At 27.7% G+C, this 27,643-nt stretch overlaps 6 protein-coding genes across 12 annotated transcripts; 3 read left to right on the top strand and 3 right to left on the bottom strand.

Moving 5' to 3' along the window:
* Window positions 1-236: 236 nt before the first annotated feature.
* On the top strand, window positions 237-4,787 carry dock (SH2/SH3 adaptor protein dock). 2 transcript variants are annotated; one of them, XM_015330801.2, is made up of 4 exons: window positions 238-693; window positions 2,303-2,566; window positions 2,991-3,928; window positions 4,021-4,787. In XM_015330801.2, the coding sequence occupies exons 2-4, from the start codon at window positions 2,548-2,550 to the stop codon at window positions 4,240-4,242; spliced, it is 1,179 nt and encodes a 392-aa protein (XP_015186287.1). In that variant the 5' UTR covers window positions 238-693; window positions 2,303-2,547; the 3' UTR covers window positions 4,243-4,787. The 2 variants fall into 2 exon arrangements, with proteins under 2 accessions (XP_015186288.1, XP_015186287.1); XM_015330802.2 differs by lacking the exon at window positions 2,303-2,566 and having other exon boundaries at window positions 237-693.
* A 408-nt stretch (window positions 4,788-5,195) lies between these two features.
* drongo (Arf GTPase activating protein drongo) lies at window positions 5,196-8,905 on the bottom strand. 4 transcript variants are annotated; one of them, XM_015330798.2, is made up of 7 exons: window positions 8,743-8,905; window positions 7,880-8,138; window positions 6,349-6,860; window positions 6,047-6,241; window positions 5,777-5,977; window positions 5,379-5,506; window positions 5,196-5,264 (listed from the first exon to the last, which is right to left on the bottom strand). In XM_015330798.2, exons 2-7 carry the CDS (start codon window positions 8,041-8,043, stop codon window positions 5,211-5,213), a joined length of 1,254 nt encoding a protein of 417 aa, XP_015186284.1. In that variant the 5' UTR covers window positions 8,044-8,138; window positions 8,743-8,905; the 3' UTR covers window positions 5,196-5,210. The 4 variants fall into 4 exon arrangements, with proteins under 4 accessions (XP_015186284.1, XP_089029805.1, XP_015186285.1 ...); XM_089173679.1 differs by having other exon boundaries at window positions 7,880-8,119; window positions 8,743-8,899; XM_015330799.2 differs by lacking the exon at window positions 8,743-8,905 and adding an exon at window positions 7,563-7,636 and having other exon boundaries at window positions 7,880-8,018.
* Window positions 8,906-9,455: 550 nt separating this feature from the next.
* On the top strand, window positions 9,456-18,553 carry Dp1 (satellite-binding protein 1 Dp1). Of its 3 annotated transcripts, XM_015330787.2 has the most exons (23): window positions 9,456-9,540; window positions 9,657-9,725; window positions 10,957-11,156; window positions 11,282-11,497; window positions 11,574-11,780; window positions 11,849-12,064; window positions 12,150-12,333; window positions 12,423-12,737; window positions 12,811-12,920; window positions 13,014-13,170; window positions 13,469-13,644; window positions 13,710-13,841; window positions 13,923-14,069; window positions 14,559-14,717; window positions 14,810-14,944; window positions 15,018-15,236; window positions 15,345-15,480; window positions 15,571-15,725; window positions 15,799-15,927; window positions 16,013-16,123; window positions 16,225-16,422; window positions 16,496-16,714; window positions 16,796-18,553. In XM_015330787.2, the coding sequence occupies exons 3-23, from the start codon at window positions 10,998-11,000 to the stop codon at window positions 17,030-17,032; spliced, it is 3,717 nt and encodes a 1,238-aa protein (XP_015186273.1). In that variant the 5' UTR covers window positions 9,456-9,540; window positions 9,657-9,725; window positions 10,957-10,997; the 3' UTR covers window positions 17,033-18,553. The 3 variants fall into 3 exon arrangements, with proteins under 3 accessions (XP_015186273.1, XP_089029803.1, XP_015186274.1); XM_089173677.1 differs by lacking the exons at window positions 9,456-9,540; window positions 9,657-9,725 and adding an exon at window positions 9,800-9,939; XM_015330788.2 differs by lacking the exons at window positions 9,456-9,540; window positions 9,657-9,725 and adding an exon at window positions 9,962-10,101.
* Window positions 18,492-19,179, bottom strand: LOC107071635 (dual specificity protein phosphatase 19). The gene has a single exon (XM_015330791.2). It carries the CDS (start codon window positions 19,177-19,179, stop codon window positions 18,592-18,594), a length of 588 nt encoding a protein of 195 aa, XP_015186277.1. The 3' UTR covers window positions 18,492-18,591.
* On the bottom strand, window positions 19,137-20,888 carry LOC107071634 (tRNA pseudouridine synthase-like 1). Its single transcript, XM_015330790.2, has 6 exons — window positions 20,736-20,888; window positions 20,331-20,456; window positions 20,103-20,237; window positions 19,896-20,042; window positions 19,571-19,805; window positions 19,137-19,482 (listed from the first exon to the last, which is right to left on the bottom strand). Exons 1-6 carry the CDS (start codon window positions 20,780-20,782, stop codon window positions 19,243-19,245), a joined length of 930 nt encoding a protein of 309 aa, XP_015186276.1. The 5' UTR covers window positions 20,783-20,888; the 3' UTR covers window positions 19,137-19,242.
* A 204-nt stretch (window positions 20,889-21,092) lies between these two features.
* Etl1 (SWI/SNF-related, matrix-associated actin-dependent regulator of chromatin, subfamily a, containing DEAD/H box 1) lies at window positions 21,093-27,345 on the top strand. The gene is made up of 12 exons (XM_015330765.2): window positions 21,093-21,352; window positions 22,537-22,739; window positions 22,806-22,993; window positions 23,137-23,368; window positions 23,455-23,788; window positions 23,874-24,148; window positions 24,229-24,366; window positions 24,469-24,789; window positions 24,844-25,145; window positions 25,296-25,508; window positions 25,594-25,700; window positions 25,760-27,345. Exons 1-12 carry the CDS (start codon window positions 21,250-21,252, stop codon window positions 25,918-25,920), a joined length of 2,577 nt encoding a protein of 858 aa, XP_015186251.2. The 5' UTR covers window positions 21,093-21,249; the 3' UTR covers window positions 25,921-27,345.
* The last annotated feature ends 298 nt before the right edge of the window (window positions 27,346-27,643 follow it).

Genomic DNA, 27,643 nt, shown 5'->3' with positions numbered 1-27,643 from the left:
ATTTTGAAATCTTAACAATAATTCCCTAAAATAAATCGACGCTATTGGTTAAATATTTTTAGTCACGAAGAGGGCTTGTCCAATCATAACTAATTAACTCGATGCAATCTGGTTACCCTCTATGTATGTATAATAGAATGTAGTAGTACAAACAGTTATCACTATGCGGCACTGTTATCGCGTTTGTCAATAGGGTACTAAGAGTTAGTAATCTTGGCTATTCGTATATAGATTTGGTGTTTCTGTACAGAGGGTGGGTCTGTCCTTTTTTTGCGGGAGGGGCCGCATAAACTAATTGAAGTGGAGGAATCGGTAGAGCATTAGATATTTGTGTCTACCGCCGTTAAAAGGTATAAGGTTTTAGCCGCAGAAGGAGGTTTTATGGTTCAACAGAAAAAGTCGTTGCTCTCCTATGCGGTGCAGTGTTAATAGAGAAACAGAAACGATCAACATCGTTCAGTGGATGGAGTTTTGTACGGTCGTCGGAATCATTCCCTGATTCCTTGGTACCCTCGTCTTCCTATCCGACGACCCCTCTCTCCTTCCCTTTTCTCTCATTCCCCAAAAGTTAATTCCTACATACGCTGTATTTCGTTCTTGTTCATGGCTGTGGGCCGAAGTGGGGGAAACAATCCGTGTAACAAACGTCGATTTTAGGAGCTGTATACAAGAATATGTCAAGTTTAAAAATCGGTAAGTCGATAAAATCGCACGAAAAGAATTACAATTATTTAACGATTTTTCATCAACTATTTTACGCGTCCTAATATTATTTTGTATATTGTTAAAACTTTACGTAATTTATTATTTATAAAAATTATGGTTTTATATATATATATATATATATATCCCTATATATATGTATATATATAGATAGATACACAAAAAACTTTTATTATGCTTCTATCGTTTTGCATCTATATCGACCTCTGTTAATATATATTTCATAAATATTTATTTTTCCTATTTCTTTAATTTTTTAATTTATATTTTGGATTTTTATTATAATGTATATCACCATTAATAAATAAACGATTTAAATATTATGTATTACATGCTGTACAATTTTCTATGTACTATGTATATTTTCAAATTTTTAATTTGTGTTAATTCAATTCTATTTAAGTGCCTAGTATTTATTTTATGATATAACAGTTAATACTTTGTTATTAAATTTAAGTTTACCTACTTAAATCGGATAATCGGATTTGTTATAATAAACATTATTTCGAATTTTTACTACAATTGATGTTTGTTTTATTCTTTTCATTATTCATTATTTATTTTTCATTATCAATTCAGGAATGTGCTTATTATATCAACATATTGATTTTATTTTTAGAGATTTTATTTGTAAAATATTGCCTTGTCTATGCACGTTATAAATCTTTCATCTTTAGAGTAAATTTAATTTATTTAAGCTGAAATATTTATTTGAGAAATTATAAGAACATACCTATATGCGTATATACGATATAAAAGATCATAAATATTATTTCTATTTTAACTGGTATTGTGTTACAAAATATTATAAATTTTTGTATTAGATCATTATGTCTGAAATGTTCAATTTCGAATGAGAAATAATCGGACGTTTCATCTTAATGACCTAATAATAAATGTATAGGATGTGCTATAATTGACGATATAAGCGAGCAGGACATAATTCTATATGAAAAATTAAATGGAAAATGTAGAATAAAATTTATTGATATATATGTTTGAAAATTTGTCAAGTACGCATGCACTTAACTGAGTTTGCAATCTTAAACATTAAAAGTCTTGTTTGATAAACATAAAAAGTAGAACTGATACAAGAGATATCATCATATTGACAATGTTTGTAAACATATTAAAAAGTACAAAAATGCTCTTCTGAATATCCGAGATGAAGATAGTGAAATTTGTTGAGCTGAAACTAGATCAAGTGCATATGCACTTGATAAATTTTTAAACTTATTTTGTTTCAAAACAAAATCTTATGTGTAAAAACTGTATGTTACATTGTTGATTTAGTTTTTCATGTAGATTCACTTGCTCGATTGTACGACTAGTTGTATGACATCCTGTATATATATATATATGTATAAATCTAAGGTGAAATTTATTGGTATAGGTGCATGCTTTATAATGAAAAACAAAAATACTTATAGATATATTTAATGAAGAAAACGTGTGTATTATATAAGTTGTATTTCTAAATGAAAGCTATAATATTTTCAATAAAAAAAGAGTTATATCATTTTTGTAATTTCTTATTTGTAATTTCAAGATAATAATTGTTGTTTTATTTTCTTCAAAGTGTGGTAATGCGCTTGCTTGCCCTACCTGCAAGAACGATGGAGTCTGAACAAAGAGATCGTCAAGTTTACCATCAATAAACAAAAAAGCTGAGGAATGAATGCCTGCTGCACATACGTCACCAACATTGTACAAGCAGAATTACAAACAATCAGAGTAGTACATCTGTAGTAACTACTCGTAGCACAGTTTAATACACACATACACACTCTTATATATATAACTCCCCTCTCCCCCTTTTCGCACATGGCAGCCATGAAGCATGGTACGTTTTTATTCTTGTATGCGTTGCTTTATTTGTATATTTATTTTTTATTGCTTTACTTTAGTACAAATACTTTACATATAATATATATATATATTTTCCAAAATACATTTTATGTAAATATATTTGAATAAAATTTGTATATTATTTTTATTATAATGTTTAATTTACACTTGAATTATATCAGCAATAATTTTTCTTATCAGTTTATTATTCTGTATTCATTCAAATTTATTATTTTGTGGTAATAATTAAATTTATTAGTAGTTAATGGTAATGCTTTTAATTTGATTACATTATCCTAAGTAAGCTGTATAGTAATGTTTTATAAATTTTGTAAAAAATAAATTTGATTTGGCTAATTTAGATTATATTTCTATTTAATAAGCTTACGCGTTAAAATAATTTCTATAACACATTTTAGGCAAAACAAGTCAGGACGACGTGTGTTACGTTGTCGCCAAGTACGACTATGGAGCACAGGGAGCTCAAGAATTGGATCTACGTAAAAACGAGCGCTATTTATTGCTCGATGATTCCAAGCACTGGTGGAGAGTACAAAGTGCTAGAGGACAAGCTGGTTACGTGCCAAGCAATTATGTTAAAAAAGAAAAGCCATCCCTTTTTGACAGTATTAAGAAGAAAGTTAAAAAGGGTTCTGGCTCTAAAACATTACCATCTAGCAATTCACCTTCCCGTGCTGTAGAATCACCTATTATGGCTAGACGTTTACCAGCTGATCCAAGTGAAGCAATAGGTACCGCTGTCGTTAAATATAACTATCAAGCTCAGCAAGCAGACGAATTATCACTTGTCAAAGGCACCAGAATCCTAATACTTGAGAAAAGCAATGATGGCTGGTGGAGAGGTCAAAGTGGTACTCAGGCTGGTTGGTTCCCATCAAATTATACTCAAGAAGAAGGCGATGCCGATGATACTCTTCATACATATGCTATGGCAGAAAATGTTCTTGATATTGTAGTTGCATTATATTCATTTTCTTCAAATAATGATCAGGAGCTATCTTTTGAAAAAGGTGATCGCTTGGAGATTCTTGATCGTCCTCCAGCAGATCCTGAATGGTATAAAGCAAGAAATAGTCAAGGGCAAATTGGCCTAGTACCACGTAATTACCTTCAGGAACTCAGCGAATATCTAACACAACCATATCGCGATCGTGGCGTAACGAGTAATGAAATTAGTGCAAATGATTCTCTTGAACGAAGACCAGATCCAGGTGATAGACCGCATCTTGTTGGGAAACCTTGGTATTATGGCAATATTACAAGATCACAGTGTGATACATTGCTCAACCAGCATGGTCACGATGGTGATTTTTTAATCAGAGATAGTGAAACTAATGTAAATAATTTTCATCATTATATCTCTTCTATTAATCATAAAAATAAATATAAAAGAGTGTTGAAAATAATTTCTTTTTACTTATATTTTAGATGGGAGATTATTCTGTGTCCTTAAAAGCTCCAGGACGCAATAAGCATTTTAGGGTACACGTAGAAGGAGCACTGTACTGCATTGGCCAGAGAAAGTTCCATACATTAGATCAGTTGGTAGATCATTATCAACGAGCACCTATTTATACCAACAAACAAGGCGAAAAATTATATTTGGTGCGCCCTTTACCAAAAGGCAATCCTAGCAGTAATGGTTGCTAGATGAATTCGTGCCATGCAAAAGTTCATGCGCTTTGAAATGTATCACTTCGATACGCGATGCCAGCCTAGTAATATCAATATCATACAGCTCGTATGTTTATACATAATGATTAACATAATTGGTCAACTCATGTATTAGAGATTCTTGATTGTTTCTCCATTTATACTGATAAATAATTTATTATTCTAAGTAATTGCCATTAGCAGTTCTTACACTTGTTGGAGCTTCCAAACTCTGCAGAAGAAAAAAAAATGATATCATATGGCAGCTGTGACATTTGAATAGTTGATAAAAGGCTTCTTATATCCACATGTGATTGTACAACAATGCCACCGACCATGTTATTATGATTAATAATATATCATATAACTACACATAATATAGACTGCAAAAATAATGATCAAATAACAATTATCGTGCAATTACGAACTATTAAGTGGATCTCTACACATCATCTATTGGTATTAAATTACAACAAAGACAACGTGTTCATTTGTGATTTTGTATTTATTACAAGTTTTTAAATAAACCGTATTTAAGTGTGTGCCAGGTAATATATATATATATACATAAATATGCATATATTACCATTCCATTGCTTATTTTGAGTATACCCTTATTAGATTTTGTACTTTATTGTTTTACCACATTATAAATAAATGATTTATTATATTTATATAAAACCACAAAAAACCAATCTTATATTAGGGCTGGTTTTTTCAGTAAGTATTATATATTTAGTAACAAAGCTTATTTTTATTAAACATGTACATTATAGTCACATAAATAAAAGTATTACTTTAGTTATACAAATAAGAGATTGGTGCTCCTAGAAATAAAAGCTAATAATGCTAATTGTCAATAAGGTCACATATAAACAATTTTCCTAATCTAGTTTTTTTTTTTTAATATTTTAGTACTTTTCATTATTTGTTCGTAGCTCTAATAAAAATTAGTAGTCGCATAATCATAAGAAAGGATTTTTAGAATTCCTTGTCATATTGCTTACACCTGTGCCCACCTGAAACAATATTGTTAGACTTTACAGTATAGAAACATAGGAAAACTAATCTATGTAATAAGCAGAATAAATTTAAAGATGTAAGAGCTGAAAAGTAGAAAACTGATTACTTGCCATAAACGGATTCGCGTGATATGCTGAAACAGTTGGTTGCCAAACTTTATTTGTTAATGGTGTTGTTAACTGACTAAATTGAACAGTATCCCTGTTATTAGCTGAATCTACGCCCATCCATTGTGAATCTGCATTTTAAGATAAATTTCATTTATGCAAGATAAGTAATATAAAAACATTATAAAATATATTATTTGATTATCGGTACTACTTAGGTCTCATGATGAATTATAAAGAATTATTACATAAAATACAAATTTAATAATTAAACAATCAAAATGATTGATTAATTATACATAAATAAAATAACAATAAATTAATCAAATAAATATCTTTCCATTTGTATTATATAATTATTTAAAAAAAAAAATAGAAAACATTTTTTAATTAAAACTTACCATTATTTACAGGAAATTGCACTTGTTTGAATGGATTAATAGGATTACACAGAGAGCTTTCTGGCTGCATATTATTATTATTATTATTACTATTATTATTATTTATTACATTAGCAGATGGTCGCCACACATCAGTACTTGTAAATGGATTTGAAATTACATGCGTTGTTTGATTATCTGCATTCCATATAGAATTTGTTGCTGCAACCGAAATCATTGATTACATTTTTTGTTTGTATACAATTTGTATAAATTATTTAATACTCTTACTATTGAAATTATTAGAATTCCATGCCGACGTTAATACTTTAGTTGTTTCTTCTTTCTGTTGCGATTGTTTCATCAAAAAATCTAAGTCTTTGAGTGCCGCATAACGATCTTCTGATGGAGGCACTTTAGTTCCATTCATATTTGTTGTCAACAAATTTCCTCCACTCATATTAAGTGTAGTTGACGTATCGGTGTCTACACATTAAATAATCTTTATTAAAATTAATCTAATAATAATTCATAACATTATTATTGATAAGAAAGTTGATTATAATTAAAGTAAATATATAAAATAGACATACTTTTAGGAGTATTGAAGACAGGATTATTGTCAAAATTAGCAAAAAATGGCTGAGGTGTAACAGATTGATTCAGCCTATTAACAGGCACTGCGGTATGAAAAGGTTCAGGAACATTACTAAAATCAGCTACAAAGTCTGACGTAAAATTATTCGTACTAATAACTTGCGAATTTTTTATTTTCTGTGCTGTTACAGGCAATGTGGTAGATGTTCCAGAAAGAGGAACGCGTGGAATGCTTGTTTGTTTAACAGACTGCGATTGTTGAGTTGAATTTTGATTTGCTAAGGATGGATCTAAATAATACCTCTTTAATTCATATTTAGCATTCATCAAATCTTTCATTTTTTGTTCGTCTTTAATATCTGAATTTAATGGTGAATTTGGGTTCATTAAACCCAACCATGTCCTTGCACAATATTCATTACCACGTTCTTTTATAAAATCTATTTCCTCTTGGGTAAATGTTGCCATGGTAATTGATTTTACCCTATGTGGTGGTGTTAAACCCCGTCTGTGAAAAAGTACAGAAGTACAAAATACTTATTAACAAAAATCGACCTTGAATTAATGTTAAAAACATAATTTCATCATCTTGTTTTACATTGCACAAACTGATGCATTATATATACATATATATGTATATCCCACACATTCTGGCAACATGCCACTTTAATAATGTGTTCTTCAGTTTCTTCTGCAAAGTTTATATTTTTAGAAGATATAAATTGTTAACATTCCATGCTAATATTAATAATGTTGTGTTATTTATTCTTTTTTTACAAGATATCAATTTTAATGTGTTATGAAGACGGTCATTTAAATTAATAGATTAAATATGTCGCATGCATATTTCAAAATAAAATTTTCTATAATTAGATGATACGTTTTCTAATCTACAAAAAAGAAACAATCGTAAAAAAGAAATTAGTTAATAGTTATAAATATAGTAATTAGTTATTTTCTAAATACTTTTCGAAGATACAGAAATGAGTGCCTTGTCGGGTCATAAAAAATTGATGAAAGATACAAAAGAGATTAGATGCAGATTTAACAACATAGTTCATTTAAATCTTTGTTCGTTTATACAAAAGGAAACTACTGATACTTATGCAAAGAAAACTGTATAATGCACATTTATAAACTATGCATTTGTATCAATGATGCTATACTTATCAACTGAGAGGATAACATTTGGTCAATGTCGAATATATACCTTATCTACATCCTTCTCAGAAAACGAGTTAAGACTTATTTGCATCCAATGGCAAGAGCATTTCTTTTAATTATCTAACAAAAATCAGAAAAAGGGATAATGAGAACGATATATTCGAAAAAAATAAATGATAGAGTGCCGAGCATAGTGGAGAAGAAAAATGCTGGTGTCGCAATCCGTTATCCGGAAGGAGAAGCGATAAACCAAAGGGGACAAAAAGATATAGAAGTCACAATGAAATGCGTTATCAAATAATATTAATTCATAGGAATAATGGGCCAAGCGAATATAATAACTTCTAAGAAACATGTACTTACAGCATACCAGAGCAAGATGTACAAACGAACGAACCGATTGTCATGTTGACGTAAGTCGGTCCTCGTTGATGGCAGTCGAAACATTCTTTGTTTCCGGGAAGAGAAACCAGTTCACGTAATATCTTCAAGTTTTTCTCGTCTTGCTTTTTCTTAGCAGATGCCATTGTACGAAATGTTTGTGAAAGTTCGTAAATTCACAAGAAACAATATCACAAATCCCCTCGCGATGCGATTATGGAACTTAAGGCCATCACACAAGCTGTTCCATTACAAACGAATAGAGAAAGAAAGAGGGGGAGAAAAAGAGAGAGAGAGATATATGCACATGCATATGAGAGATAACCAATCGGAGATCTCACATACGGACGCCATTTTTGGTAGATGCATAAAAGCATTGCATGGAGACACCGATTGGCTTTTACATCTTTGCATTTAAACTCTTATGTTAAGCTTATATTCTAAATATAATAGTATTACTTATATATGTATATATACATATATATATTTAGTCAATTGCAATAAATATTGTATTACGAAACATGATTATTGAATTTGAATAATAAGCATTAAAAAAAATATCTTTTGAGGTCATGGAAGAATATTTTTCATTTGATTGCACATACATATTGAATAAATACAAATAAGACAATTTGCATAGTAAAATCTATTAAAGTATCTAATTCACGCTTAAGCAATGTTAGATATTGTTTTCTTTTTAATAATTTTTAATAAATGACTAAACTTATATAATTCAAAATCTGCTAAAGACTAATTGATGAAGAAGATAATAATAAATGTAAGAGTAAAAACTACAATGATGTAGGCTAGAGGAAACTTTGGGATACGTTTACTTATATAATTACCTTTTTCTACGTTCAATCGTTGTTAATAATACTTAATGAAAAAAAATTGAATAATTATTAAATTCCATTGAAATTTAAAACGTAATGTCAAGGTCTAAATGAAGGTCAAAACTCGAAGAAATTAAAGTTTCGATCTAATAAATCCCTAACTAGTTATCTATGATGGTGTCAACTATATAGTTTAACAACGATTTGTTTTTCCACCAATAACATTTGTATTATAACAAACAAAAAATAAACAAAATAACTAGATATATATGTATATAAGTATGTATATTACGTAGAATAATGGAAAATGTTTAGATAAAAAGTATATTTCTAATAAATGTTTCGTTATTCACACACAACAAAAATATACATATAAATGAATATTACTTCTTGTATAGTTCCATTTATATGTGCATTATTTTTTGTTTAATTTTAACCAATAATATTCTCGAAAAACTAGAGAAATTGCATCCTATGGAATCAATCAAAAGAATTGAATATGAAATAAGAATGTATTGTGTTCCTTTTCTTGCGATTGGTTGGAGTAAGTTAATTGATCATTGTTATTGGTAGAAAAAAAAATGGATACTTACTTAAATAAATATTTGAAATTAATTTAAATAGGTTCATTGAAATATCTGTAAATTGTAATTGGCCTCCGATAAGATTACTTCGTTCTTATTGGTCGAAAAGTGTAATAGCACTACAGAATTCATAAAAAGATTACTACTCATACTATGGAAGAATTTTTACATGCAGGCAACATTTGAGAATTTATCCGATTTTACTACATTTCACTTTACGTGACCGGTAAGGAACGTTGTCAACTTTTTTGTTCTGAAAAATCATTTACCATTGCGTTAATGTAATTATATATATTATACTGTTTCGTGTATTTAACATTCATTGATCTTGTGATGTTCCAGGCAGATTATCGGTAAACTGGCTAGCTAATACACATTTATTACTTGGCCGGATTTTTCGATTACGGTAGAGTAAGTAGACTTTTTCTTTACATTATCTATTTCTTCTATGTATGAACGTAAGCCAGTCTAATTTTAATATTGGTCAATTGAAAACTTTAGTTTTATGTAATAAATAGATATTTTTTCGTCATTCGTGATTCAGAATAAGATTCTTCAAATATACGTATGGGAAGAGGTTAGTGAAGTCGTGACGTGTCAAGTGAATACTTCATTCCATATGGTGGTTAGTTCTTCAACCTCTGATCGTTAACATGCTGTTTTTTATTTTAAGTCAAAAATAATATGCTCTATAAAATATCTTTCCTTTTGTCATTTAACAAAAAAGAAATACTTAATTATAACGTATTATGTATGGATCTCTATAGATTTATCAAAAATTATCAAGGTAATATTTCAATATAATAAACGTGGTATACATTCGGAATATTATATTTTTCTTCTTATTCTTTTTTATTCTTATCTTTTTTGAATTTATCTTTTAAGGTCGCTGCTATATTTTACATTTTTATTATTATATAAATTTATATTAAATTTCGCTGGTCATTAAATTGTTTGTTCACGGTTTTTGATTGGAGAAACTACTTTCTAATAATATACATAGCCTATATTACTTAATATCGTATAATTAATATAATAATAAATCTGCCTTGAAAAAGAAATGTGTTTGAAAATTCCATGAAAGTACATTATAGAAAATTATTCATTTATCATATACATATGTTAATTAACCTATTTATTTTCAATTTAATTTTATCAAGTTTATTAAAGATTAAGTTATTTAATGATCTTTTAACTATCTATCATATCTGATTACAGTTTATATATTATGACATTAACGATTTTGTTAAGTAATTATAACATAAGACATTTTTATATGTCCTATATAAATGTGAACATTACTGTGGATATTAATTTATGTTTCCTGATTACCAATATTTCATTGTAAAACTAAATATAATTAAAGTAATTATAAAAAAATCCAAAGTAATTGAGATTGAAAAAATATTAATTACAGAGATATGTCGAAATAATTTTTATCTTTTAATTGATACTGTACTGTATTAGTACTAAAATATTATAATAATTTCTTCCATGTTATTATTTTAAATATATCTTTTAAATAAAATAAAGTATATACAAATGATAAAGTAACGCTATGTATACAACTACTCGCTTTATTACTTATAAAAATGAAACTGTGTGTGAGACTTATCGTTTAATAAATTGTTTTGTTTTGTAGTGCTACTGTAAGGACTTGGCACGAAATAGGACAATCCCAATATGCAGCAGCAATCAGTAATGGAGGAGGGAACTCCTTATGAGCCACCAACCTATGATGAAACATTCCCACTTCTCCCTGAATCAGCTTCCAGCTCTGGAAGACTAAATAGTTTCTCATTAAATAACAATATGCAACTTGGGCCCATAACGATAACCCAGGTACCATTTCACCTAATTATAAACTAAGTATTTTTTATTTTTGATGCTAACACTATATGTTGTGACATAAAGGATTCTGTTCTATGCTTCTATTTGAACTATTATTTAAAAAATTTCTTTTTCAGATATTTCGCGTACCAGGAGAGGAACGTAAATTTGATCATAGTGATAAATTTGGAGAACGTGAATCAATTCGAACATGTAAAGCAATAATGAAAGAGACAGATACCATTATTGAAATAGCAACTTCCAAAGATCAGTCTCTTACATTCCTGATCACTGGCAAACAAAATCAAGTTTTGGAAGCAAAACGACGAATTTTAACAACATTTCAAACTCAAGTATGAATTTCTTATTTCATTTCATATTATTAGATAGATAATTTACTAATTTTACTTTATTATTCATTCATTTTAGGCAAGTAAACAAATAGCTATTCCAAAGGATCATCATCGCTGGATTCTAGGAAAACAAGGTCAAAGACTCAAAGATCTCGAAAAAACAACTGCAACTAAAATTAATGTACCGGGTGTTCAAGATCAATCAGACATAATAACTATTACTGGAACTAAAGAAGGAATAGAAAAAGCTGAACATGAGATTAGAGTTATTTCTGATGAACAGGTAGCTATGTAATCCATAGATACTTAAAAATGTTATTTACATTCATATATAATGTATTAATATTTTAGTCTAGAAAAGCATTTGAAAGGATAAATGTGCCAAAAATTTATCATCCTTTCATATATGGAGCGCATAATGAAAATTTAAATGCGATGATGAGTGAAACTGGTGCTCGTATTAATATTCCTCCGACTTCTGTACAAAATGATGAAATAACGATAGCTGGAGAAAAGGAAGGTGTTTTATTGGCTAAACAAAAAATAGAACATATTTATAGGGATATGGTATGTTTTTTTATAAATATTAAATAACTACCGTCTTGTTATGTTTATTGATTTTATATAAATCTTTATTGTATTTTTATATTAGGAGAGAAGGTGTACAACAGTTTCAGTTGAAGTTCCCAAATCACAACATAAATATGTTATTGGACCTCGCGGTAGTACTATAGCTGAAATATTACAGTTAACTGGTGTAAGTGTTGAAATGCCAGCTTCAGATTCGGCAACAGGAACTATTACTCTAAGAGGTCCACAAGAAAAATTAGGGCAAGGTAAAATAATGATTCATTTCCTATGTTAATAAATACGTATATAATTTGTATATTTATCTCGATAACGTAATGTTATTTTTTACATGTAGCGCTAGATAAAGTTTACGAAAAGGCTAACAGTGTACGAACGGCTGTGGTAGAAGCTCCTGTTTGGATTCACAAGTATATAATTGGAAGGAAAGGTGTAAACATAAAAAAGATTACGCAGGAAATGCCTAAAGTAAATGTAGAATTTACTGGTAAAGAGGATAAAATCAAAATTGAAGGTCCTCCAGAAGAAGTTGAAAAGGCACAAAATGAACTACAGCTAATGGCTAATGATCTTATGTCAAAGCTTACGTTTACAGAATTAAATGTTGATCCTAGATTCTATAAACATATAATTGGTAAAAATGGATGTAATGGTAAGAATTTCATATCTTTTTTTCATGTAATTTCGTTATTTATATAATATTTGAATACATGTGTATTTTTTAGTAAATCGTGTTAAAGAAGCTACAGGTGTTGTCATCAACATTTCTGAAAATGATGGTAGTAATATAATCCGTATTGAAGGCAACGTAGCAGGTGTAATGAAAGCTAAAACAGTTAGTATTTATATTTACTACACATTATTTTTAAATTAATTATTGTTTAATTAGAATTTGTTTATTATCTTTGATTACTTTTTAATTATTTAGGAATTGTTGGAGATGATTAAGAAATTGGAGAACGAAAACGAAAAAGATGTTGTAATAGATCATCGTTTTCATCGTGATATTATCGGCAGTAAAGGAGATAATATTAAAGAAATTAGAGACAAATTTAATCAAGTACAAATTATGATTCCTAGTCCAGGTATTTAATATTGTGCTTTTGATTTATTCACAACACATAACCGCTAGTAAATACCAATTTCCCGTAAATATTTAAACTAGGTATATATTTTCACAGCTACTAATTTTACTTACATCCAACCGCTCATCCCTTTGTCCATCCATTCAAATAATCCAGATTCCTGATCAACTTTCAGATGCAAACTGCTAGTAAAAATATACAATGTATAATTTTTGTTTAATCTTGTAATATTTTATATATTGAACATTTCTTTATATGTAACTTATTTTCTTTTGTTTTTTTTTTTTTTTTTTTTAAGGAGAAAAAGGGAATATTGTTAAAATTAGGGGACCCAAAGAAGATGTTGATAAGTGCCATAAATATCTGATGAAACTAGTAAAAGAACTGAATGAAAACAATCATGTGTTAGAAGTTCCCATTTTCAAACAATGTCATAAATTTGTTATTGGAAAGGGTGGTGCTAATATCAAAAAGGTAAGCAAGAAAAAAAGACAAAGTAATTTTAATTCTTTTTTATATTAAATCATGATATTATTTAGATACGAGAAGAAACACAAACGAAAATTGATTTACCTGCAGAAGGTGAAAAAAGTGATGTTATTACTATCACCGGGAAGAAAGAAAATATGGAAAAAGCTAAAGAAATGATACAAAAGATTCAAGACGAAATGGTATATATTATAAGAATATAAATATACATAAATTGTTAATAATATTATTAACAATTTATAAATATAATTTCTGTTTATTAGGCTAATATTGTAATTAATGAAATAACTATACCACCGAAGTTTTATAATTTCTTAATTGGAACTGGCGGTAAACTAATACATTCTATTATGGAAGATTGTGGTGGTGTAACAATTAAATTTCCTTCTGCTGAAAGTGGAAGTGATAAGGTAAGAAAATAAGTTTGAATAAATACTAGAAGTGTAAGCAGTTCTTTTTTAAATTATTTTATGTAATTTTCTAGGTTTATAATAAAGATACAAACAAACGTTTCATACAAAATTAAACGGTTTCGGAAGAATACATCACATTGATTAATAGAATAGATTTTTTATCATTTATTTGAAAACTTCTTCTGTCAAGGTATTGTTTTCTTCGATATCTTGTAAATTTTTATTCAAATAATTTGAAAACAACGATTTCAAACGAAATATTTCTCATCATAGTTAATTTGCAAACAAAACAAAAAATATTTCACAATAATAATATAATATAAAAGAAGATAAAAGAAAAAATTGTTTTTTTTTGTTATAGTATTATTCGAACCATTTAATTTTGTATAACATATATTTGTATATTTGTATTAAAGGTAACAAAAATATATGCCACGATATAAATACAAAAAGGTTAAAGAAATAAAATTATTATATTTTAATTAGGTGAGTATAAGAGGTCCAAAAGAGGATGTGGAAAAGGCGAAACAGCAACTGTTTGAACTCACTAATGAAATGCAACTCACAAGTTATTCTGTTGAAGTTCGTGCCAAAGTTCAACATCATAAATTTCTTATTGGAAAAAATGGTGCCAATATTAGAAAGGTATTATTTTTATGCTAATATCAGATGTAATAAATATTATTCCAAAATCAAAATAACATTTATTATATATTCATATTTTTTTTTTGTATTAGATAAGAGAATCTACTGGTGCCCGTATAATGTTTCCAACTGAAGACGATGTAGATAAAGAAATTATTACTATAATGGGCAAAAAAGAGGCCGTAGAAAAAGCCAAAGCTGAATTAGAAGCAAATATCAGTGAAATTGTAAGATTTTTTCAATATTTCGTAATAATTATATATATTTACAATTTTTAACTTATATATCTTATTATCACAGGATAATATAACTGAAGGTGAAATACACATTGATCCCAAACATCATAGACATTTTGTGGCGAGAAGAGGAGGTGTTTTACATCGTATTGCTGATGAATGTGGTGGTGTACAAATTTCTTTTCCAAGAGCTGGTGTCGATAGCGATCGCGTAATTCTTAAAGGATCACACGATTGTATTGAAGCTGCAAAACAACGAATGCAAGAAATTGTTCAGGAACTAGTAAGTTGTAATATAACTTTACATATTCTTTAAAGCAATTATCTATTAATAAAAGTATTTGAAATGAAAAATAGATCGTTTGAAAAATATATTACATTATTTTTATAGGAATCAATGATAACAGTAGAATGTATAATTCCTCAAAAACATCATCGTACCGTAATGGGGGCTAAGGGTCGCAAAGTTCAAAATATTTCAGCTGAATATGACGTGCAAGTTAAATTCCCTGATCGTGATACATATGGTAAAAATAATTGAATATTTATTTTTAACTGATATAAGCACAATTATATAGAAATATATTTCATATTACATATAATGTTAAATAATTTAGTTGAAGAACATCAGTTTACTGAGAAAATTAATGGTGAAAATGGAGATCTCTCAGAAGAAATTTCGGCATGTGATATAATTCGCATCACTGGCCAACCAGACAATGTAGCTGCTGCGAAACAAGCACTACTCGATCTTGTACCTATAACAATCGAAGTTAGTATCTTGTAAATATTCTTTAAAAAAAAATGTATTTGATAATCGCATAATTAAAATTTGTTATTTTCAGGTACCAGTACCATTTAATTTTCATCGTTCGATCATTGGTCAGAAAGGTCGTGATGTACGAGAATTAATGAATATGTATGATGTTCGTATTATGCTATCACCTGCAGAAGAAAGACTTGATTATATAAAGGTAAATTCTAATACATTCATACAATTTATTTTTTATAATTTTATTTTATAAAGATATTATTATTAACGTATAAATCATTGATCAGATATCTGGAACACCATCATGTGTTGAAAATGCAAAGCAAGCAATCCTAGACAAGTGCAAATCTCTGGAAGCTGATCGTCAGGATAGAGCACTTAAATCCTTTGAATTAAAGGTATTTGATATATTGGGGTGTAATCATCAATTATTTGTATATCTTTATTGTGTGATTATTTTATAAACAAAATATAATTTCCAATATATTACTTATTTTAGATTGAGATTGATCCCGAATATCATCCAAAAATAATAGGCCGTAAGGGTGCTGTTATTAGTAAAATACGTAGTGATCACGACGTTCAAATTAATTTCCCTCGGAAAGGTGATCCAGAAGAGCATATCATTACTATTACTGGCTATGAAAAAAATGCTTATAGTGCGCGCGATGATATATCAAAAATAGTTAATGAATTGGTAAGACTAAATCATGTTGATAAATAACCAAATTGATAAAGGAAAATAATTATTAGATTTTATTTTTCTTTAGAATCGATTAACAAAAGAAGAAGTATCTATAAATGCTGCTGTACATTCACGCTTGATTGGTTCAAAAGGCAGGAATATTCGTAAAATAATGGACGAATACAAAGTGGATATTAAATTTCCACGAAAAACTGACCCCGATCCTAACGTTGTTACAATAAAGGGGGCAGAAGAAAATGTTGCTCAAGCTAAGGATCATCTTCTTAATTTGGAAGAAGAATACGTATGCATTTTACTTTTTTATTTACAAATATAAAATTAATAATGATAGTAGATATAGACTGATTTATATTTGAAATTTTAGATGCAAGATGTATTAGAAAATGAATATCGTGAAAATCTTCGCATGCCTCATCACGATGAAGGAAGTTTAACTAACAATGAAAGTGATTCTGGTTTTATCGTGAAAGGAGGTCCTTGGGAACAACAAAAGCAACAGAATGCTCCAAATACTGCGAGCGTTGAAGAGTTTCCACAATTTGCTGGATATTCTCATGTACCAATTGCAACCCCTGATGGTCCTTGGGGTGTTAAACGTTAAGAATTGTCGCTAGAGAATCATTTTAAGGTAATTTTCCTCTGACAAACAGTATAAAAATATATACTCCCTTCTGGGTGGTTCCCTATTCCATTACTGATGTTGCTGCATACGACCTGGCCACTCTATTGGACTTTGACACTGGTTTGCTACATAACGTTTGACAATGATGTTTATATTTACAATTCACACACCAATGTCCTATGTATCTGTAACTGCAATGCGAAACATTATAATTTCGTTGCCTCGTTATGCATATATATTGAGATACAGGAAGCACATGATTTTATACGCAATGAAATGTGTAATCTTGTAACTGTTTCTGTTAATATGCCTTTCAGGTACAGATATGTTGTACTTAAGGCTGTGGGTTCTTAGGAGGTAGTAGTCTTTTGTGTATTATATACTTTTCAGATTGTTTATTCATTTAGATTGTGTGAGTGAGCTTTTCACTCTTGTCTGGCATAACATTTTGTTAATTTATTTATATTTTTGTATATAAATTGCTTCTTTATGTTGTGTTAAACTTTAGTGGAATTATTTTTCAACCACATGATATTAGAAACTATGGAAAAATACATGCGTATCAAGAAGCTTTAAGGTCTTTCTAAGGAAAACGTTCCTAGATCTTATTGTAATTTCATACTTTGTTACCTAGTTGTTAGGGCTGTTCTCTGCATCCCTAAATTCTAATATATTATACAAAAAGTTAATGAGGGAGAATATAACATTACTTATTACTGGTTTTGCTTGAAAGCTTTAAAAATAATATTGTACGTTGGAGGAACAATCTTTAGAAGGCCTTGACACGCACGTGCGCTCTTTTATAGCCACTGAAATATAAGATGCAGAATCGCCGTTGTTAAAGAGAATCGTCAATATTTTATAGATCAAAGAAGATACAAAGTACGTTTCGTTAGAAGACTTTATTTATTTATTCATCACTTAATGTATCATGTGCAAACCTGCATTCTACTATTTCTGAGGCCAACTAGCTAAGAAAAAAATATTCGGTTCAAGTGCCTTGTCTATTTTCTTCAAGACAGCTCATTTCAATTGTTAGAGGAATTTGAATATTAGAAAAAAGTCTCGCGTGCTCTCGCGCGCCAGAGGGAGAGAAAGAGACATATATTGATAATAATTATAATAATAAATATAATCAATGTATAACAAGTATCACACAGGTACATAATACTGCTATTACAAAGATGATAATAGAAGTATCATGTATGCAGAAATTCACTTATATTTTTTAGATTTACAGTACTTTTTATAAGCTTACTTGATATAGCGACCTACGTCAACCCAATGCATGGTTAAATGTAAGAAAGCAAGAATTAGCAAATCTTACCATACTTAGTTTGGCTAAGAATTTGATAGAAGCTGTGCATGAATATACTTTTTCTAATGAGTTATAAATATAAAAATTGTAATTATTACATTCTCTGTACACATAGATAAATAATGTCGAAACACGAACTTTATTGTAAGAATATACTACATAACTGATTTATTGTTACATAAGAGTTTTTCTTTTCTCTCCCAATATGTAATATTACATCTTAATCTCGTTCAATTAAATTTGATACATTTAATGCTTTTAATTGTTCAACAAATCCGCTATTGGGTTTGATACAATTTCTTTTACTTTTAACTTTTTCGTATGCTTCATCATATGACATATTTTCTAAAGTCATCAAATAAGAAATAACAATAGTTGGTGAGCGGGACACTCCTGCATTACAATGTATAAGAATATTTTCATGACGATTTTTATGTATTATATTAATACATGTTTTTACTGATAAGAATATATCTGATTCTGGCAAATCTAATAATTCACACTGATAATATTTTATGCCATCAAATTTAAGACTTAAATTAATACCAATACTCAAAATGTGTTTTATATTGTATTTCTTAAGTATTTCTATATCTACGGCAGGATCCTGTGAACTAAGAAATAAACCATGTATAATACAAGAAATTTGCATATCAGGCTTTTCATCAATAACAAAGGGTAAACCTCGTGTTAATTCTTTTTTTATGCCATTCTCAACTTCGTATCTTCTACCAAGATTATCTGTAATGACTGTTTTAGTTGGTCTTAAATTCATACTTTTATTTTTTATTAGATTTTGTAAATTCATTGCAAAATAAAATCCTATCGTACAATGAGTAATTTTAATAATATACAAAATGCAATGCAATATTCAATTAACTGACTGCATACACCGATCAATATTTAATTCCTTAATTTCATCTTTTATTGTATATTTTTCTAATTCATCAAGATCATAATCTACTTTTACTAGATGCAGTCCATATGGTATGACAACTTGTAAACGTGAATTCCAATTCTTCGTTGAGGGAACTTGTAGCATTGTATTTATATCTTTTTCAGTTATTTTTCCAGTTCCCAATCCAAGTAATGCTGATGTTATTCGTCTAACCTATTTAATATCATACAAAAGGTATTAATATTAATACAAAATTTATAAATTAATATATAATAAAATTCCACATTTTGCAATATATTACCTGATTAAATAAGAAACCTTTCGAACTAATTACAATATGCCAGTAATCAAAATTGTTAGATAGTTCATCAAAATACATTAAAGGTTGTGCTTTTTCTATAGTTAAACTATTTAAGCTGCGTACATAATTTCGGTTTGAATATTTGTTTGATTGTGATGCAAATGTTCTAAAATCTTTGAGGCCCATAAAAAGTTGTGTACCTTGTTTCACTCTTTCTACGTCAAAAGTTTCTGTTCTGTAAAATAAATGTAGCAATTATGAATACTTGATATAAAAATTGGAATTAAGGAAATTTTCTTATTATATGTATTTTCATTATCAATACTTTAAATGGAGAGTATGATATATTTCTGATATAGGTAGCCTTTGTTCACCATATTTTTTAGCTATCATAAACCTATATATATATGTTTTTGATGTAATTATCTTCTTAGCATCGAATTCTTCTACAACCGGAACACATTCTAATATCCTACAAAGAAGAAATAGTTCAGTATTTATATTTATGATAAATGTTAATTTGTTTTATTACCTAATGAAATGTGAAGTTTTTCTTAAAAAGTTATTAAGTTGTCTTATTATTTCTTCAGGATTATATAATGTATTATACTTATTTGTTAACGTTATTTGACCAACTGTATATAAGGCATGTACACCCGCATCAGTTCTACAAATACAATAAAACTGATATAATTTTGACTTTCATATTAAAAGTATATAAACAATATTAAACAAGAAGGTTCAATACAACAAGAATTACCTGCTAGTTAAATGTAATCTGGGCTTCAATACAGGTTTTGGATGTATAGTTAGTAGACTTGTTTCAATAGCACCTTGGACAGAATCAATATCAAGGATGTTTTTATTTGCATGCTTCTGCAATCCTCTTTAAATAGATTTTACTAATTATTATTTTTTATTTAATACGGAAAATAATTTGTACATATATATACAAAATGACATGACTAAAAATCATAATTTACATAATTAAAGTAAAGTTAAACTTATATTCATATTGACATTTGCATTCTGCTTTTCATATAATTTTCATATAATGTTTAACTACATGTAGTATTTTTATGAAAGAGTATATATTGACTGAGAGATATTTTATCTTTCATGACTGTATATATATTTAAATTTAACAGATTTTTTAAAAAGATACCTATATAATGTCCCAATAAATGAGAATTTTATAAAATATTTTCCCATTATATTACTAGCAGTATAACCTCATCTCTAAACTACTGTACAAACCACGTGGTGGCGCGGTGTTTACTGAGAGATCAAGTTAGAATATATTTGTATAATATACCCTATATAAATTATAAGGTAGACATATCGAATGAAAAATTAAAAACAATACATATATCTATAGATCGTATTGTTTTTAGTTAATTGTTTTATAACTGTAAAAATAAAATATATCAAAAAGTGAATTATCGGAAATTTAAATAATCCGCTAAAAAATTAATCACTTTTGCGATATTCTTAATTTCGATAACTTGATAAAGAGGGTGCTTGCGGAAACAAGTAAGACGGTCACAGATGGCACACTTTGTTGTTTGCGGATCGTTGAAAATGGCAGTGTATCCGCTCTTATATTTAATAATCTTCTAACTTTCTTCTGTTGCGAATAAAAATGTTTTTTTATCAGTATTCGTCTTTTGTTTGAAACAATGTCGGATTCAAATTCACCTAAAGCTGATACAAGTAGTCCTAGTCCCTTGGGTAATTTGAGGCAATTCCGTTTTCAAAAGAAAGTGAAAAAAATAAATATGTGTAAGAAATTATAATCGTTAATTATTTTCTTTATTCTATCTACTTCAATTTTTCATTTTACAAATAATATTATACATATATACATATACATTTGCAAATATATAAATATATACACACACGTATTTATATATATATATATATATATATATATATATATATATATATATTATGCACACGTATATATAGGTTGTTTCAAAATACGTGGGTACAACTAAGGGGTGGTTGTAGTAGACGAAAATAAAAAAAAATTCATATAATCATATACCTGATATGACCTTGTTTCCAAATGATAGCTGTTTAGTCTTCCTGTTAAATAATATAAATATATAACTTACTTGCTTCAACTACTTACAAGTGAGCTTCTTATCTCACTTACAGTTTCCTTATTTGCTGAGTAAATATTTTTCAATCAGTTTAGCATATTTTCTTAGTGATAAAAATACATGTAAAAATTAGCTATACATTTCTTTGATAATTTACGTTGATAATGACACGTTATACAAACACCGACACCGACATGGCTAACATGCATTTAATGTATTGTCTTGCTGAATGCAATGCTGTCTTAGCAAGACGTTTATATACAGAACATTTTCTTAATAAGTGTTTATTAAATAGGAAATCTTTCGAAAGAATGTATGAACGGTTTCGATATACAGGTTCATTCGAAAAACGTTTGTGAAATGTTGGTAGATGCAGAACCAGGAAATCAGCGACTTTGAAAGAGTTCTTCATCGCATTCGCTGAAATATTAATGAAAGCATTTTTAATAAAAGCAAAAGTAAAAAATGTTGGAAACTTCAATGTATGGAGAATTCTAAAAGATCATATCAGGCATATAATTATATGAACTTTTCTTATTTAAGCCTACTGAAATTACTCTTGAAGTTGTGTCCGCATATTTTAAAACATCCTGCATACATATTACAATAATTTCTCATTTCATAATACAAGTAATTTTAATATATTATCTATAATTTTTACAATTTTTTCTTTATAATTATTTATTTTTTATAACAAATTTATTTTTTATGTTATCTTTATAAAACTAACATTTTGTTATTATATTCATATTCATAAATAGAAAACAAATATATTTTCATGGTATAATTATATTTATGATTTTTTTCAATAAATTAAAAAAAAGAAATATATATATATATATATATAATTTTTTATTTTAGCTGACGATGACAGTAATTTAGTAAGTCCTGATATTCAACCACATAGAAAACCAATTAATCGTATTGAAGATAGTGATAGTGATATTGGAAGTCCTATTAAAGTAAATGTTACAAATTCAGAATCAGAAAAAGAATCCGAAGCTAAACAGAAAGAAGTAAAACTCAAATATTTAACTACGTTATACCCACAAAATGATACTGTTGTATGTATTATCATTAATATTTTGGTTTTAATAAATTTATATGTTATTAATTCATATTTCTTTTAGTATATACAAGAAGTACTTAATAATGTCAATTGGAACATCGAAGAAGCTGAAAACATTGTTAAAAAGAATAGAAAACGAACTTTGAAAGGGTCAAGTAAAAGCAGCTACAAAAAGCGAAGAAAATTACACGATGAAGATGCTGATGTAGATTCAGATGAAATCAAATATAAGGATAAAGTATTTAATAGGTATAAATATAAAATGTTTAATAGGAATTCTGTATTTTTGATTATTGTTTACATTTAAAAAAAAAAAAATAATAAAAAAATATTGAGAAACCTTTTCATGTGCATATATATATATATATGTATATATATGCATAATCTTTTAGCGACGATGATGATTCAGATGCTGAAATATCAAATGATTTAACTCATGATAAAAAAGCAGTTTTGGAATTCATGCGAACTGCACTACTGTCGGAATTGCTTCTAATACCACAGTGTTCTCAAAAAAGAGCAGAAGCAGTGATAGAAGCAAGACCATTTGAAAACTGGAGAGATCTAGTTTTCAAATTTCAAAATAATAAGTATTTGGATACAGAACTCTTAAATTCAACTCAGGTATATTTATTTTATATCAAATGTGCTAATAAAAGTACTTCATTAAATCAAACTTTGAAAGTGATTTAACTATTGTTATGAAATAGGAATTATTGGCTACACGACAAGTAATAGAATCTCTTATGAAAAAATGTATTCGTTTGTCTACAAACCTTGAAAAAGCAGTAGCTGCTGGTTCATCTACTATAAAACAACAGCCAAGAGGATTGTCATCAAAATTAACATTAGCGCCATATCAAATGATTGGTTTAAATTGGCTCGCAGTTATGCATGCTCAGAATGTAAATGGTATACTTGCAGATGAAATGGGATTAGGAAAAACTGTTCAAGTAATAGCTTTTCTTACATACTTAAGTGAAGCAGGACTTATTAATGAAAAAGATGGGCCTCATTTAATAGTTGTTCCAAGTTCGACAATGGGTAATAATCAATTAATTTTTACGATGGATTGAATTTTCTATCAATTATGTCTAATAAGATATTTTTTAATCATCGTTTTTTTTAGAAAATTGGAGTAATGAATTAGAAAGATGGTCACCTAATCTAAAAGTTGTTCAATATTATGGTTCTCAAGAAGAACGTAAAGAAATGAGAATGTCGTGGCGAAATGGTGAACTTGATGATGTAGACATCCTATTAACTACTTATAATTTGATCAGTAGTACTCCAGAAGAACGTAGATTATTTCGTGTTATGCCAATACATTATGTAGTTTTCGACGAAGCTCATATGCTTAAAAATATGAGTACGATTAGATATGAAAATCTGGTTAGAATTAATGTATGTATAACAAACAAAACTGATTAACTATTTTTAAATTTTCCATGGTATATAAATTAAATTCTTTTTTTTTTATATAGGCTAAACATCGTATTCTTTTAACTGGTACACCATTACAAAACAATTTACTGGAATTGATGTCTCTTTTGATATTTGTAATGCCATCTTTGTTTGCTGGAAAGCAAGCAGATATAAAAAGTTTATTTTCTAAGAATTCCGTAAGTAATAGAAAATTAAAAAAAATCATTATTATTTCAATCTTTAAAATATTATAATAAATGTTTTAACGGTATGACTATATGCTGTGTAATACATTTTAGAAAATGTCATCTGATAAAAACAATAAGCAGCCCCTGTTTGAACAACAACAAGTAAAAAATGCGAAACAAATTATGCGTCCTTTTGTACTTCGTCGACTCAAAGCAGAGGTACTAGGCGATTTACCTGAAAAAACGGATGAAGTGATACGGTGCACTTTAACTAAAAAGCAAACTCGTATGTACAAAAATTTAGTTGAAAAATTTTCTGCCGAAGCTAATGAAAGCACCGAAGTTAATGGAGTTGGTATGATGATGCAACTGAGAAAACTTGCAAATCATCCTCTTTTAGTTCGAGAGTATTATCAAGAAACACAACTTAAGGTAAATAATTAGTCCTTATTTCTATGAATTTTACATAACATTATATTTTTTTAGAATATGGCTAAAAAATTAGCTGCAGAACCTGGATATAAACAAAAAAATTCAGAATATGTATTTGAAGATTTATGCTGGATGTCTGATTATCAAATAAATCAATTAACACGAGTATATAAAAGTTTGGGAGGGTTTGGATTACCACAAGAATTTATTCCCGGATCTGGAAAATTAACGAAACTAGATGAACTCCTAAAGGATTTTAAAGAAAATAATCATAGAGTATTGATTTTCAGTCAATTTACAATGGTATTAGATATTTTGGAAGAATATTTAACTATTAGAGGACACACCTATTTAAGGTTAATAATAAATTATAAAAGCCACTAATAATAATAAATGCAAATACATTTTTTCATTATAGTATTTTTTTTTCTTAATAATAGTACAAATAATTACTAATTCAACGAATTGTTTTATAAATCCGGAATATTTTTATTTTCTAACTGTAGAATGGACGGAAGCACACCTGTAACGGAAAGACAGTCTCTTATAAATGAATATACAGAAGACAATAGTATATTTATATTCTTATTATCTACAAAAGCTGGTGGACTAGGCATTAATCTAACAGCTGCTGATACTGTTATAATTCATGATATAGATTTCAATCCATATAATGATAAACAGGCAGAAGATCGCTGCCATAGAGTGGGTCAAAAAAAGTATGTATTTTATAATAATACTATTTATATTAAATTTATTACATATAAAATATTTAGAATCAAACAATATGTAATTTATTTGTAGACCCGTACGTATAATAAGACTTTTAGGAGAAGATACTATAGAAGAAGGCATGTATGAAATAGCTCAAGAAAAACTTAATCTTGAACAGCAGCTTACTGGAAGTGAAGGTATGTTAATTAATGATTTTTTTGTTACTGTTAAATTTAATTCATATACTTTTTCGCAGAAGGTGAGAATACAGATAAAAAAAGTGTTCTAAAATTATTAAAAATGACACTTGGACTAGATCCGCATAATAGATCATTATCACTGTCACCTTCGAAAAATTCTAGTAAAATGCACAGTGAACTTGAAAAAAATCAAGCAGAAAGTGATATAGAATTTTGATTAATACGTTTCTCTATATGGAACAGAAAAATAATTTATAAAAGGCAACGTATCGACGCACATTAAAGAGAAAGCATATTTATATTAATGCATTTTGTATCAATTTCACTTATAGAATTCATAGATATCATTTATAATTTGTGTAATACACGTTTGTAGGGTAGCTTTCCAGGAATATTTTCAATCATTTTTATTTATTCTTATAAAAACAAAGAAATTTTGTAACGTTTGTGGTAAATGCTATGAATATAAATTTGTGTTAATATTTAAAAAAAGAATAAGAGATCTATCTAAAAGAAAAATGTAAACATTTAAAAATATTTTTTAACCCTCAACAAGTATGATATCTAAAATAGCAAGCATTCTATTTTAAATAAAATTTTTATCCATTAAATCTTTTACATGGCAGCTAGATAGCAATTTTATTAGTATACTAATTTTTGTATTATTGTATTTTTTTAATACATTTCAATGAAATGTAGGTACGTAATGGAAAGACTAATAATAAGTAAATGCATACGTATATCTAAATATGGGACCATTCTAATGCAATTTATCTATACTGATTTGTTTCCATAGCTACCTTTCACTGCCTTGATTTTATTATACTCAAATAATCAGTATAACAATCTATGTAAGCTATATATTTATATATATTCAAAATTGTTTTAAAACTCGAAAATTTTAAAACATTTAAAAATACATGCTGCTATTATTTTATTTTTCATGTATTCATTTATTTTTTTATTATATTTACATTCATTATTTGAATTAATTTATATTTGATTTTTTAAGCATAAATATACTCGCGTTATTAATTTTATTATAATAAAAATGTATTGTAAAGAAAAAAAAATAATAATTTTGGAAAGTTACCCTCCATTTATCATATATAATAAAACCTTTTTTAATTAATATTTTAAATAAAAAAATATTATTTTACATATACTTTTTAGCTTACGTTGTGTATAATTACTTAATTACAATGAATAATGTCGTAAATAATATAAATGCAATTTTAAATACTTTCAATATGAAATTTTTAAAAGTAATTTTCAACTTAAGTTAAAAATTCTATAAAAATTGATTTATATTTTTAAATTTATTGTTTTTCTACATTAGTTTTATAAACATCCTATAAATCATGCATTTATGCATTGGTGTTCAAATAATAGCAATACATAATTAAATATTACACGCCATTTGAAGGTTCTTTTTACACACGTATTTACAAAAAAAAAAAAAAAACGTATTCTTATTTTTTTCTAGTTACTCTGTTTTTGAAAACTACAATAATATTTAATGGTAATCTAAATTTGCGAAAAAAAAATGTATGATAACATAATCATGAAGTACAAATAACTGTTTCATATTGTAATTATAATAAATCTCTCATATTTGTATATAAATCGATTTTCGATTATACTTTGTGAGTAAAAACACAAAAAATCTTATATTTTATATACCTTACATTTTTCTTATTTTTTAATAACCAAAAATTATGTTAAATTATAAAATGATAAAAGTATTGTTTAAGTAAAATATTTTATTTTAATATAATGCCAGAGGAGTGTGTAAACGATTATTCAGTCGGATATCGCCATATTGCTGACGACATTCCGACCTACTATTGTGTATACGCAATTATTTAAATTAAATTATTTCCGGACAATAATTAAAGTGAAATAATATATAACAGTAATTAATTCTATTTTTGGAAAAT

This window comes from Polistes dominula, unplaced genomic scaffold (assembly GCF_049000335.1).
Source record: "Polistes dominula isolate Pdom_NZ unplaced genomic scaffold, Pdom_raw_medaka contig_33, whole genome shotgun sequence".
In the NCBI taxonomy this organism is placed as follows: Eukaryota; Metazoa; Arthropoda; class Insecta; order Hymenoptera; family Vespidae; genus Polistes; species Polistes dominula.
Note: the sequence above shows the minus strand (reverse complement) of the source record. Positions and strands in the feature narration are given on the sequence as shown.

Excerpts from the sequence above, each read along its gene's own strand:
- dock (XM_015330802.2), top strand. Across the intron at positions 3,929-4,020 it reads TCAGAGATAGTGAAACTAAT|ATGGGAGATTATTCTGTGTC; the intron begins GTAAATAATTTT and ends CTTATATTTTAG.
- drongo (XM_015330798.2), bottom strand. The coding sequence starts at position 8,043 with ATGGCATCTGCTAAGAAAAAGCAAGACGAGAAAAACTTGAAGATATTA. Across the intron at positions 6,861-7,879 it reads ACATCTTGCTCTGGTATGCT|ACGGGGTTTAACACCACCAC; the intron begins GTAAGTACATGT and ends ACTTTTTCACAG. Across the intron at positions 6,242-6,348 it reads TGTCTTCAATACTCCTAAAA|ACACCGATACGTCAACTACA; the intron begins GTATGTCTATTT and ends TTTAATGTGTAG.
- Dp1 (XM_015330787.2), top strand. The coding sequence starts at position 10,998 with ATGCAGCAGCAATCAGTAATGGAGGAGGGAACTCCTTATGAGCCACCA. Across the intron at positions 11,498-11,573 it reads TAACAACATTTCAAACTCAA|GCAAGTAAACAAATAGCTAT; the intron begins GTATGAATTTCT and ends CATTCATTTTAG. Across the intron at positions 12,738-12,810 it reads TGGTAAAAATGGATGTAATG|TAAATCGTGTTAAAGAAGCT; the intron begins GTAAGAATTTCA and ends TGTATTTTTTAG.
- LOC107071635 (XM_015330791.2), bottom strand. The coding sequence starts at position 19,179 with ATGAATTTACAAAATCTAATAAAAAATAAAAGTATGAATTTAAGACCA.
- LOC107071634 (XM_015330790.2), bottom strand. The coding sequence starts at position 20,782 with ATGGGAAAATATTTTATAAAATTCTCATTTATTGGGACATTATATAG. Across the intron at positions 20,457-20,735 it reads TTTATTGGGACATTATATAG|AGGATTGCAGAAGCATGCAA; the intron begins GTATCTTTTTAA and ends ATCTATTTAAAG. Across the intron at positions 20,238-20,330 it reads AGATTACATTTAACTAGCAG|AACTGATGCGGGTGTACATG; the intron begins GTAATTCTTGTT and ends TTGTATTTGTAG.
- Etl1 (XM_015330765.2), top strand. The coding sequence starts at position 21,250 with ATGTCGGATTCAAATTCACCTAAAGCTGATACAAGTAGTCCTAGTCCC. Across the intron at positions 22,994-23,136 it reads AAGGATAAAGTATTTAATAG|CGACGATGATGATTCAGATG; the intron begins GTATAAATATAA and ends ATAATCTTTTAG. Across the intron at positions 23,369-23,454 it reads AACTCTTAAATTCAACTCAG|GAATTATTGGCTACACGACA; the intron begins GTATATTTATTT and ends GTTATGAAATAG.